The 13,764-nt window shown below is 37.9% G+C and overlaps 1 protein-coding gene across 1 annotated transcript; it reads right to left on the reverse strand.

Annotated features, from left to right (window-relative positions):
- Positions 1 to 2,457: 2,457 nt before the first annotated feature.
- LOC113233370 lies at positions 2,458 to 5,043 on the reverse strand. Its single transcript, XM_026468495.1, has 5 exons — positions 4,852 to 5,043; positions 4,332 to 4,470; positions 3,584 to 3,736; positions 3,010 to 3,161; positions 2,458 to 2,728 (listed from the first exon to the last, which is right to left on the reverse strand). The coding sequence occupies exons 1-5, from the start codon at positions 4,953 to 4,955 to the stop codon at positions 2,530 to 2,532; spliced, it is 747 nt and encodes a 248-aa protein (XP_026324280.1). The 5' UTR covers positions 4,956 to 5,043; the 3' UTR covers positions 2,458 to 2,529.
- Positions 5,044 to 13,764: the final 8,721 nt, after the last annotated feature.

Here is a 13,764-nt window from a genome sequence, read left to right on the forward strand (position 1 = left end):
CTTTGAGCCAGGACGCATACTTTGCCCGGGCAGCTGGGATTTCACCTGATGCGGAGCACTTTCCGAAGATTACGGTACCTTTCGATACTCACCCATCCCGCCCAACCGTAATTTCTCTACATCATTTTTACTCTCCCGCCCCCCTTCTGAGAGAAAAATGACTCCAAGGGGCAGAAAATTCACATGTATGGCGGCCATCTTGGAAAATGGCGGAATCCAAATTTCGACTGCATATTCATATTGTGGGCTCCCATACACGGCCGCATGCCAAATTTTAGCCGGATCGGACCACTTTTATAATGGGCTCCCATTTTGAGTTGGCCATCTTGAAAAAATTTTGTCACCGGCAGTTGGCCCCAGCCGCCCTCTATGACATTTGGTCAAGCATCCCCCGCACATCTCCAATACTCGCCGAACTATAAGGCTCTGAAATTTGTACGGCGGCCATCTTGTTTCGAATTGAATTTCGAATTTTTTTCACTTCGGGTAGAAACTACCAAGGACTTATTATTATTATTATTATTTATTATTATTACCAGTCACCTAAAAGCTAAGAATCCTATGAACATAAACTTCTTGGAATAAAAGCATAAGTGCCGAGGCCATAGGTCGAGGTCTAGCGGAGGGCGAAGCCTGAAGCGTCAGCACGCCGCCTTACGTAGGTTAGTATACGGGGACTAGATTTCACAATTGTTCAAAATGTAAGGCATACTTCCCTAGTGGAAATAATATCTTATTTACTTATACAACTTATAGCGTTGTTGTATCTCGACCGTCTCTCTGTATCTAACAGAATCCAATCTAAAGAATCCTTTTTCATCATGTCATCATTCATGATTCTATGCTAATTTTGGATACTCACATAGATGCTATTGTTTCTCAGGCTATTAAGGCACTTGGATTCACAATGCAGAATTCAGTCTGTTTCTCAAGACCTAAATTTCTTCAAATACTGTATTATGCGTATATCCGTAGTAAATTGAAATATGCCTCCCAAATTTGCGATGTCGATTTTTCGAATTACTGAGTAGTATTGCGTTTAATATACCTACGCGTTCCATGAGATACTACCGTCCTGTTGCAGTTCCCCTGGCGAGGACTAAATATAGACAAAATTGTTTTCTTTATAAGGCTTGCAAGAGTTTGAACGCTGTGCAGAGCAGAAGCGAACTTACATGACATATTCAATTCTAATTCGCACTCATTAAAGCGTGAACTTGTGGGCGCGTTTGTTTAGTGGGCAATCATTTCGTGACACAGGTATTAGAATATACCTATATGATTTACATTACATATATATTATATTCTATATCAAAGACAACATATTTCTTTCTTCCCTGTTCTATATATTTTATTTATATTTTAACTGTATTTGTTACATATTAATTTTATTTGCTGTTACCACTTGCTAAGTGCTCGTTGTTATTAGTCATTATGTTACTATAAGCGAAAACCTTTAATTGGCTGTAATACATTTGTTGATGTTTTTTAATTTGTTGTAAAGCTGTTGGTTTTCCACGAATAAATAAAATAAATACATAAATAGAAAATATCCCGAATTTTTTGCATTCGAACATTTTGCAAAATATATTGAATTATCAATCTAAAAGGTCATATAAAATTATTCTTCGTTTAGTCATGGACCTTACCCTGCACATTTTAGAGTTTTTAATTAACAAACGTCAAATCGTAACGTAAGCGCTCTCTTCATGAGACAAAAATAATTAACAAGTAACCCACGAGACTATCTACGAGTACTACGCCGTCCAAGTTGTCAATAAAGCTGATAAAATTATGAAGTGCGAAATAGATACTTAAATGTTATTTTGTTCAGCACTTAGAGTTGTATACCATACATCATTAAACTGCGACAGTACCTAAATTCAACGTACCTATGTAGCAATTTCTACATCTCAAATGTTTTCATTTATAATCGCATACATTGCAGAGCTAATAATGCGAGGTAAAAATGTAAGATGATGTACAGTCAATAACACGTCAACCTGGACACTTTAAACCATTGTTTATCGTAAGCAGCATAGAGTTGAATTTAAATCTTAAGTGTCAAGTACTGATATAAAAAATGTTTTAGTTCTTATTTAAATGGCAACGTTTGGACACTTTAAAAAATCTGCCCACAAACGAAACTTATTTATTCATATACAGTCAACAAATCAGGTTCCTAAACAAACAAAAATTAATATAACGACATATATAATATAATTATATTATATTTATATACAGCTGTTACGAGATATTACAGTTCAAAGTTTATTAATTTTCCCAAAGCACTTATCAAATATGTAAAATTACTTTGAGAGCATTGATGCAAATAATCATTAGTAAGGCAGCTCAGCTCTAAATCGTAACCATTTCAAGTATTTTAGCAAAATGATATTGTAGTTTGTGTATATTCTTTATATTCGATAAATAAAATAAAACAAGAAACACAGCTAAACTTAATTTATTGATAATTACCATAACAATACAGTAGTTCACCTATGACAAGAAACATGTACCTGCTTAATTTTAGTTATAGGATTCAAGGTAAGCAATAATGTCTTTGAGGTTTCTGTTCATGAAGTCGATTACGTCTTGGATGGATCTACGGATGTTGATTTCTACAATTTTAATGATAATATTGTCGAAGATTGAGGTGAATACTGCAATCACCGGGTTCACCAACCAGTCGGTCAGAATATTGCCAGTTAAACGCACGCGCAGACGGCTGGAATGATAAGTTTACATAAATTAGAATCAAAAAATCTGCATACAGCCCTAGGCGCCCATCTACTTCTAATACAGCTTTAAGTAGCATTGGTTGTGGATGCTGCTGTGTTCTGGCATGAAGAGCAAGCACAATCGCCGCAGAAACTTATGTCCCACTCGTAATGGTGAAGAATACTACATTCTATATACAGCACAATTAGTTTAATAATAAAATTAATTAGCACAGAATAGCACATTCTACATACAGTTCGGTCGATATAGACAAAAATTTAAACGTACCCAATGTCAGTGAGGGAGAACCGCTGGAGTTGAATCTCGTCGTTATTGAAGTCGAGCAGTACATCTGTGATGACGACAAAGCGGTTGAGTGTGGCGACTATACCGCCCGTGGGCCCGATGTTCATAACTTTTACCAAGTAGCGGTAGTCGAACTGTTGGAAGGACATACAATCGTTATTAAAAAAATTTACATTCCTTATTAAGAATTACATAACGACGCATGCGTGTTGCATACACTGAATATTTTAAAACCGTTTAATTAACTTGTAAACAGTTACATATTGTCTAAGTGTAGTTTTATTTTTGTGTAAAGTCCCGTAGAGTTCTCTCGTTGTTGAGGGTGAATATGTATAATTATATATAATAATATGATATACATATTGGGTGAATGCAGGTCAAGAATATAATATGTCTTCGAAGAGCTTTATGGACCTTTTCCGTTATACAAACGCGCCTATTACGATGTTTTCTTAGCCGTGGTGGATATGCGAAAATGCACGTGACAGTTAGAAAACTAAAATTGATACCTACCATTTAAATGAAGACATGCAATAGTACGTTGGATGTCACATACCCTCAAGTCGCGGAACTGCAATTCCACTCGGACACGGAGCATCCTCGAGAAGTAGTTCACCATCTGGTCACCTGAACGAGAGACGCTGCTGAGACCAGTCATTCGACCTTGAGTGATCCTCAGCCACGCGCTGTATTTGATCAATACCGGCCTCTGAAATCGGAATCAGGAGGTTCACATAGAGAAATTCGAAAAACATGCTGACTCAGTTTGAAACTCGGTCTGTTGCTCCGGTACCTATCTGGACAACAAGGAAGGTGATGTAGGTGCATCTGGGGGCGCTACCCAAGAAACCACGCCTTTTGAGAACCGGATGAAATCTATGTGAACGGGCTGATCTGGGGTCGGACCTAACTGATAAGGTCCCTGATGTACAGGATTGCTTGAACAGGTAATAGTGCCCTTCCCGTTTAACCAATAGGATGGGTAGGGAAGGCACTATAATTAAACTTAATATGCAGAAGATATGGGTCTGTAGCTCAGTTGATAAGAGCGGTGGCCCCGGTGTGGCAATAAACGCTGGTTCGAGTCCAATCAGATCGAAATAATTTTTTCTGTGTGTTGTTAGACATTTGTATCAATAATAATACTGTACGTATTAAGCAGGTTCATATATTGTCCGTCAATTAATATTTTATATAAATTATTTATTAACTGATCAGTCGCACAAGGAGCGAGTGAGCCCACCTGACTATAAAAATTGCTTTGGATATTGCGCTTCTCAAAATTACAAGCAATGATTACTAACTACTTCGAAGCCCTCTTCTATATCAGGTAGTGCCATGGGGTCGAGTCCGTACGCTTGCATCAAAGGCACCACCATGTGAATCGTTTCGTCCACATACTTATTCACGTCCGCAGTTAAACCCAATCCGTCCCAATTCCCACTGCAAAGATAGTTTTTAGTAGTTCAGTCAACTGTTTAAAAGCAAATGAAAGAAGTAAACACTTCAAGTTAATTGTTTACAAATAGAAAAAAAATATTGACCAATTTCTATAATCTTCAAAAACTGTATAACCATCTTAATATAAGTAGAACGTTCTTAATACCACGTCTTTTTACTTCGACTGTTAAATAAATCGATGTAAGTAAATATAATTAAAAAAACATCCAGCCCAGTCAATCAGCGAGTAAATTGAATTAGTCAGTTCGGCCGTTTTGTCTACAAATTTAATGAGTAGGTACTTAACGCGTAATCTCATTCTCTAGTTACGTTTTATATAATTATGGTTTAAATTAACACCGTTCACTAGTGAACTCTACTTACCTCTCGGAGAGTGCCCATGAAGCAACCTTCTGGATGCCATTATTGGCTTCAGCGGCCAGCACAAGTACTGACAAAATCAACGCTATGTACTTTTTACCGACCATTGTTCCACTATACAAATAGCTATTGAACCGAATTTGTCTGTCGAATCTTTATTTTATACGAATGTCAACCTAGCGATCAAATTGTTACAGGGCGATTATGATAATATGTGCTAAAATTATTTATTGTATCAGTAATTTGATTACTGATTGCATACTACAGGTGCTTAGTACGTACTATATATTTTTTTGTTGTGTATCTATTCACACACTCATGGACGTATTTAGAAGAACGCTAAAAAATTTTAAATTATGGTTCCAATATTCATGTGAACCACGGTTCACATATTTCGGCAGGCAGCAACCGACTCGGTGTAAACAGCGTGTCTACTGCGCCTGTGTAAACACACCATAATCCGCACAAGCCAGATATATCAGGGGGCGCAATTTAATTTATTTATAGAAAGAAAGATATTAGACATATACTAGAAGGCATTTTATTATTTGAAAAAATCTTTAATAATAATAATAATAATAATAATAATTTATTGCACTAAAAAGCCTTAAATTAAGTAAAGTACAGTTTTGGGAAAGTTATATAAGTACAAAGTATAACACGTTAGTTGAGATAAGGCCAATTACATACAGAGTATACTGCCGCTGACTAAAATAGAATTCTCTGAGCTTTAGTCAGCAGCTACAGAAGGAAGGTACAAATATATCGAGTAGGTATTTAAGTTTAGAGGAAGCTATCCGTACTTATGTGGTAAAAAATTTAGTGCTAGGTATACAATAAAATATTTTAAACATAAAGTCCTATAAATGGTAATAAAAAGTATATAGTATTAAAAATTTAAATAATTATAGCAATGGTAACATCTTAGTGTCTTATGAATGTATACATATGATAATATGATCCATAAGTGGGCATAAATGTGTGTGAGTGAGTGAGTGTGCGTGTGTATGAGAGAGAGAGTGAGAGTGTGTGAGAGAGTGAGGGATGAAGAGTGAGTGTGTGTGAGTGAGTGTGTAATGAACTGAGTGAGAGTGAAATGCTATCGACTGAGTGAAAATCGGCGCTTCACCCGGGTGGTTGAAGGAGAGCTTCTGTTTCTTCGTAGTTAAGGTTCTGCAGCCATGTAGACACTGTCCTTTTAAATATGTTTTTGGGTAGAGAGTGTATGTCTAATTTCCGATGAATGGAATTATAAAGGTATGGCCCAAGGAAACCAAAAAATCTTTGGGCGAACCTGGTGTTACAATGGTATGGTTTGGCGACCAAGTGGTTTCTTCGTGTGTTATCGACAGAGTAAGGGGTTTTACAATGCTGTAGGAGAACAGTACCAGCAATGTACAGCTGGCGGACCGTGAGGACTTCGCAATATTGATAGAGGGAATGCGTGGGGAATCGCCTATGATTGAAAGTACATACTTTCAGTGATGCCCGCTGTGCTCGCTCTAGAGCCATAATGTGGGTTTTACTGGCACCACCCCAAGTAGTGATACAGTAGATCAGTACTGATTGGCAGAGGGCAAGGTAAATCCGTTTGAGGACGGGAGGGTCTGCGACGTGTCGAAGATGTTTGAACACGAAGATTAACTTACGAACTCGGTTAGCTAGTAGATTAATATATGGTTTAAATGACAATTTGCAATCCAACACGATGCCCAGGTATTTAATTTCGGTGGCTTTCTCTAGTTGAGGGCAAGAACAGGGTAGCTTGGAACATTGAGGAGAGTGAGCGGTAATAATATGCTTGATGGGATCTGGGAGGTAACGGTTACTTATTGAGAAGGTTATATATTTTGTTTTAGAAGTGTTAAGAGTGAGCAGATTATATTTCAACCACTTTGAGACTGCATCCAGACCGTCCTGCGCAGATGTGAATACCTCGTCCCAGGTATTTCCAGAGAAGTATAGACCGGTGTCGTCGGCAAATGCAGTTAGATGGCCCCCGGGAATTGACAACCCGCACAGGTCGTTCACGTAGACTAGAAACAAGGTAGGTCCCAGAATACTTCCCTGGGGAACTCCGTAGGTGATGGAAATGTCATCACTAGTGTGATTATCCATGATAACACGTTGGGTTCTGTTGGTGAGATAACTTTGGAAAAGATAAAGTTGAGTACTGCGTATGCCCAATGACTCTAGTTTGGATAATAAAATTGGATGTGATACAGTATCGAAAGCTTTTTTCAAATCAAGAAAAATGGCTAAACATTTCTTTCTATTATCAAGGTCCTGGACAATCATGTTGGTAAAATTGAGAACTGCATGAGCAGTGGATCTTCCTACCCGGAAACCATATTGATTATCGCTCAAAAGACCATTACTTTCTAAATAGTTTGTTAGCCGATGGTTGAGTAACCTTTCGAGAATCTTAGATAGGGCGGGTAGCACTGAAATAGGGCGGTAATTATTAACTTCTTTACGGTCTCCAGTTTTGTATATCGGGTGAATAAGAGCTATTTTAAAGGATCTTGGAAACACACCTGTGGAAAGCGACATGTTGCATATGTGAGTTAAGGGAGGGGCTATTAAGTTTCTGTAGTTTTTAATAAATTTTGTAGAAATACCATCCCAACCTACTGCACAATCATTTTTCAACGATGTAATCACACTAAGAACCTCCTGTTCGTCGGTTGGTAGAAGTGCAAAAGAGTATGGGTTTGGCGGGAGAGGTATAGGTTGAAAATTGTTACAAGAATTCATATTTTCCGCCAGAGTTCTCCCGACCGTACCAAAGAAGGTATTAATGTGATTTAGAGATTCCAGAGGCTTGGGTTTAGTAAGAAGGAGGTCACCGACATTGCACTTACTTTTATTCAGATGAGCAATATCTTTTATTGCCAACCAGAGTTTTTTATTGTCGGATCCCGCTTCAAGAAGTTTAGTCTTTTCATATGATCTTTTGATTGACTTTAGTAAGTTATTGCAGAAATTCCTATAACGCTTATAGGTTGTTATGAGAGTTAAATTATTAGGAGTTTTTTTTTAATTTCTTATGCATATTGTTTCTGTTTCTTATGCAGCGCAAGAGACCTGGAGTGATCCAAGGCTTAATAGGTCTGAGGCGGTGGGGTACAGTTATGGGGATAGAATTACTAAGGATAGCGCGTCGTAATAGGTTAATCAAAGAATCAGCAGCCGAATTCACGTCAGGAGCATTGAAAACAGGCGAAAAATCACAGTGGTTTATATCCTTTCCAAGTTGTATATAATTAATTTTTGTTATTTGTTTTCTCGCAGTTTTTGACAACTTCTTGTCTATTGACATTAAGACAGAGTTATGATCTGTGACAGTCGAGTTAATTATTAACGTTGTTGAAGAGTATTTGGTTCTTATAAATATGTGATCAAGGCAGGTGGCACCATGTGTGGGAAAATTGTGCGCTGGTAGAAGGCCATGAGAAGCTAACAAGTTTAAGTAACTGTCCGAGTTCGGATCTCTGTTGTTGGCTGTGATATCTATATTTATGTCGCCTGTTACAATTATGGTTTTATTTGATGGTAGCACGGAAAGAACTTCATTTAGAGATTCCATAAATGGACCCAAGTTAATAAAAGAGGGTGGGCGGTAGATAGCCAAAATAGCTATGTCAGATCCAATATCCAAAAGGAGACAACTGGCTTCATTAAACTTGGGCTCGCCAGCTGTCACGGCCGGAATGCGGCTGCTGACATAGACTACAACTCCATCATTTTGGTTTATAGGATTGGAAGTCGTAAAACTGGTATAGTTTGTTAATGGTACAATAATGGGGTTGTGCTGCAGCCAGCACTCGGTTAAGATAATAACGTCACATGGGAGTACAATGGTATGAAGAAGTGCCTGAAAATGTGATATGTTAAAACGTTCTAGTTTATGTGGCCAGTCATATTCACATTATCTTAATTCAACCTTTATTAGCACCCCTTTAAATATGTCTACGAGCATAGTTAGTTATATAAATCAAATCGCTCCCAGCGAATATCATGACTTCGAAGAACGAAAGTCATGAGTTGTGACTGCATTGAAATTGTACGTAGAAAGCTGAGGGAACATAATATGTCCATTGAATATGCAGAATTATTAGAACACTGCCTAACATCAGGCTATCTATTGTGGAATAATGAATTCTACCTACAAATTGACGGTATAGCAATGGGCTCCCCGGTATCTCCCGTTATGGCCGATATTTTCATGGAAGACTTCGAGGAGCGAGTTTTACCCATGGCCTCAGCTAGGGCGAAGATTTTCAAACGGTACGATGATACTTTCACAATATTACCTAAAGATAGCATTCCTTATTTCTTGGACCATCTTAATTCTTTTAGTACTAAGATCCAATTTACTGTGGAACAAGAGAATTGTGGTACTTTAGCTTTCTTAGATGTTTTAATTAAAAGAAATCCTAATAACACCTTAGGCCATACTGTATTTCGAAAGAAAACCCATACAGATAGGTATCTCAATGGTAATTCCCATCACCATCCTAGCCAGTTAGCTACCGTGGGCAAATCTTTGTTTCAGAGAGCATATGGTGTCTGCGACAGTAATCATCTGGCGGGGGAACTTCAGCATATAAAGCAAGTCCTACATGCGAATAAGTTGAGGATTCCACGCCAATGCCGCAGACCCCGTGTGAAACCACCAACAGTCGAGCGAAGACCTGCCATCTTACCTTACGTGAGAGGTGTTACAGACAAGATCGGAAGAGTCCTCAGGCGCGCATCTATCAAGACCTGTTTCAAGCCCTTGAGGAAGATTTCTCAGTTCCTGAGACCCGTGAAATGTAACATCCCCTTACAGGATGCAGGAGTTTACAAGCTTGACTGTGAGTGCGGTCTCTCTTATATTGGACAAACAAAGCGAAGAATTTGTACCCGCGTCAAAGAACATATGGCTGATGTCAAACACCGTCGCGTAAACAAGTCTGCAGTCTGCGAGCATGTCATGGATAAACCTACACATTGAATGAAGTTTGACAAACCCCAGGTCCTTGCAAAAGAAATTTTGATTTTGATTGAATTGATTGATTGATGATTGAAATTAAAAAACATCCTAATTTCAACAGGGAAGATGGTTTCTCCGTACCACTAGTTTGGGATCCATTATTTCCTCTAATGAAAAATCCCAAACAGACATAAGACTGCAGTACTAATTAATATGTTTTAGTTTATTATAATTTCTATTAATAATTAATAATAAATTGAACTTAATAAAAATTCATTCAATACAAGAATTTGTAAAACTTAATATAGCGTAAATTGGAATGTTTTCTTTGTAAAATTAAAAATAAGGTATTTAATTAATAACTATTGTAACGATAGTGAAAAAATAGGGTGGTTTGCATCAATATCAGACATAACTGGTTGAAGACTGTACCACCTCAGTCAACCGTGACCACGGGACCTGTAAAGGGCTCGAAACGTCGGTTTGTTTGAAAAAACAAATATACGCGATTTAAATCCGGAAAAATAGTTTCATTTATAATATTTTTTCTTATTCATTCCGGAAACTTATAGTGCGCTCCACGTACATATATTAAATTTGGTACTTACATATACCACTGTCCACGACCATTTATTAGAAGAAACTCGTGTTCAACGGTGAGATGTACATACATACAAGGATTAAGGTTTAGTGACAGCGACTCATGCACACTACGAGGAATATTAACACGCAGCAGTACCTACGAACGCACACACTACACATAGAAATATTTTTGTACGACGAATGAGTGGTATACGGAAAAATTTACTTAAGTTTATGTTATACTGGCATATTTTGCTTCTATTGCTTTTAAAATGTAATAATTAAATAAATAAATACAAACTTGAGAAGGTTAATCCTTGTTGTTTGAGGTGCATTTGCAATTTTATATATCTATTGTATAATAATAATGACATCTGTGCACTGAATAGTACTAGACACATAATTTGGTATATTTTTTTAAGATAGCAAGTGACGGGATGAACAAGTCGTGCGCCTGGTGGTAAGCGACACGCCTGTCCATAGCAGTTGCAGTGTCACTCAAATCTTAATATCGTAATAATCAGAGGGGCACTGCGCTCGTCATCCTGAGTCATAAGTTGACGAGCCCCATTGTGCCTGTAATTTCGCCAGAACCCTTACCCTTCAAAACCAGATAGGTATACCTACGGAAATATAAAAAAAACTTATAAGTGAAGCTTATTTCTATTTTTCTTTCTCGTTCTGAGCATTTCAGCTTGAACATTTAAAATAACGATAATAAATGTTATTATAATAAATCACGAATTTGAACAGTAATTACTGGTAAACACAGAGATATATGTATTAACTAATTCCAACAAATAAATATTTTTACATATCTCTTATCAACATATCCATCACTATTATCCTGCTTATTAATTTAATCGCCAATCAGATCTTATTGTTTTCAATAGCACTGCCCACAATAGAAATATATGGCGATTTATAAAGAATACAGGTGTTTTTTTTTATTGAATACAGTACCTTTTCATCGATTAGAGTAAGCCGTCTGATGATATTGCACCAGTTAATGACGTCACTGCCGATCTAGATCGTATAGCGGTGTGGTCTGAAAGAAACTGTCCATGTATTGTATCTGAGTAAATCGAAGTACCTACTTGGAACAAAAGGACCAGTCCATCCATTTTTGATTTTCTTGTTGCTTCATTTTTTTTTTCTTGTGTAGTGTTATTTGTGCTAAGCAAATAGGTAAACGTAATTCCTTTCCTTCCTGATAATTATTTCCGATTTACGTACCTACTTAAGAGCTTTTGGATTTACATAAAACGCTTTAATCATATTTAATAATAATAATTAAATTTTATAAATCTGTAGTAGGTAGTCAAAGAGTGTGTTGGCTCCCTGAAATGCGAACGCTTAGGGTTTACGTCACTCAAATAATGGGTTCTATCATGGTTCTATCTAACAGGTAATATTTTACAATAACATGCGAAGTCCCACTTATACATGGTGGAAAAAAATCATCAATCAAAAAATAGTAGGTACATGAAGGAGAACTACATGAAATGTTTAATAGCTAATTTAACTTAAAGGAAACATTATTTTATTTTTTTCAATACAAATAACTGCATTCACGGATTTTGCGAAAAACTTACCTTAGCCGGGAATCGACCAACTAAAAATTGCAAAAAAAACTATTGTACTAATCGATAGGATGAATGACAAGAGTAAAATCCCCACAAGAAACATTACGTTTTACAATTACATATCTAATATATCATCATCATAATATCTATGAAACAATAGAATATCTACTATTATTATTACGCTTAAGGTAAGCACCTTAATGATAATTTCAATGTCTGTATAGGTACAAATGGGTAAATTAGAGGGTCTGCAAGATCTCCAGAACTTACGGGTCTCGATTTTACGGGGCAACGTCAATTTAACTTTACATATAGTCTTACGAGACTGTAGAAGAGTAAAGGATTTAGGTAAAAAGAATATTATGAGCATTGATTACAAAACATTTTTGTAATCTGAGTTAGCATTCACCATTCATTATCCACAATAAATCTTAAGTATTTAAGGTAGTTTCCCTTCATGTCGCAATGATTTTTTGCACTCTGTATAATATATAAGAGTATTTCTAGGTGATCTTGGTGGCACAAGATAATCTCAAAATGTTTTCATCTGTTTTCCTAGTGTTTAGTATGTTAGGCCCTTATTACCTGTGATGGTGAATATACTTCAACATATAGAGCCAAAACCAGACAAATCTGGCTGTTTTATTCTCATCCTACTCAGTCTTTTGGCGCAGAGTAAAATAAATTAAGGTTTAAATTCAACTATATGTCGCTTACAATAAGAACGGTCAAATTAATTTATGAACGATTTATAGTGTCTAGTGTGATGTGCACTTGCGTGTACTGACCTTTCTTATCATAACTAACCATAAAGGATGAAAAAAAAAGTAACTAACGCCCTTACATTTTGGTAACCTTCAAGATTCATAGATTTCTCATAGATACGACTAAAAAGTCGTTGAAAAACCAAATACAAAAGATCCGACAACTACTTAGAAAAATTCTTGAGGTCCGCTGGTTCGCTCCGTTGCTTTAGTTGGCATAGGGTCTGGCACGGTCCCCCCGAAGGGGTTCCCGCCTTGTCGTGGTGGGGGGCTCTAGTAGCCGTGGTCGATTTCATCCCACGGTGAAGCTAAGAGGAACCCACGGGGCCGGCCGATGGTGGTAGGCTGGCCCGAGGAGAAGGGCGTTCCGCGCGGGGCTCGTCTGGTCAGCGGGACCGCGCGGATGCGCGTTGGGAGGAGGGTCGCGGGGAGAGAGACGTGTCGGTGTGTCGTTGCCGCTCGTCTTGTCCTCCGCGACTCTGGCGGGGCTGCACCGCTTTCGACGATGCAGTGGCGGCGGGGCCGCGGGGGAAGAGACGTCTCGGTGTGTCGTTGCCGCTCGTCCTATCCTCCGCGGCCAAATGTTGGGCGGTTGGCCCGTGGTGGGCGCTTCAAGGGACTCCCTTCGGAGAGTCCGCGTGGTTCAGCCCAGTCCCACATAACCCCGGCCCTGCCCCCGCGGGGCCGGGGTATCTGTAAGCAGATTCCCCCGGATTAACAAAAAAAAAGGGTCTGCCACGGTTTGCTTGGAACAACGTCGTTAAGAGGAACATCGGTCGGTTCGAATCCTGCCGAATCGTAGGATTTTTTTTAAGTGTTCGATCTTTGTATTAATAAATTATAACAAAACTAGTGACACAAAAAATATCGATTACGTTGTGTAGTACGCGATAAGGAGGACAGTGAAGGTATCGTAGAAATGTCTAATCCCTTTGTATATTATCAAAACAAATTTTTACTGCAAAAATGTTTATTATATTGTCCACAACCCGATCTAATATTA

This window comes from Hyposmocoma kahamanoa, unplaced genomic scaffold (assembly GCF_003589595.1).
Source record: "Hyposmocoma kahamanoa isolate Upper Pololo Valley unplaced genomic scaffold, ASM358959v1 78, whole genome shotgun sequence".
Classification (NCBI taxonomy): Eukaryota; Metazoa; Arthropoda; class Insecta; order Lepidoptera; family Cosmopterigidae; genus Hyposmocoma; species Hyposmocoma kahamanoa.

What these genes read in the sequence shown, in the direction of transcription:
- LOC113233370 (XM_026468495.1), bottom strand. Translation starts at nt 4,955, where the DNA reads ATGGTCGGTAAAAAGTACATAGCGTTGATTTTGTCAGTACTTGTGCTG. An exon ending in TAGAAGAGGGCTTCGAAGTA is followed by an intron (nt 3,737 to 4,331) that starts GTTAGTAATCAT and finishes TTCCGATTTCAG; the next exon opens with AGGCCGGTATTGATCAAATA. An exon ending in TTCTCCCTCACTGACATTGG is followed by an intron (nt 2,729 to 3,009) that starts GTACGTTTAAAT and finishes TTATCATTCCAG; the next exon opens with CCGTCTGCGCGTGCGTTTAA.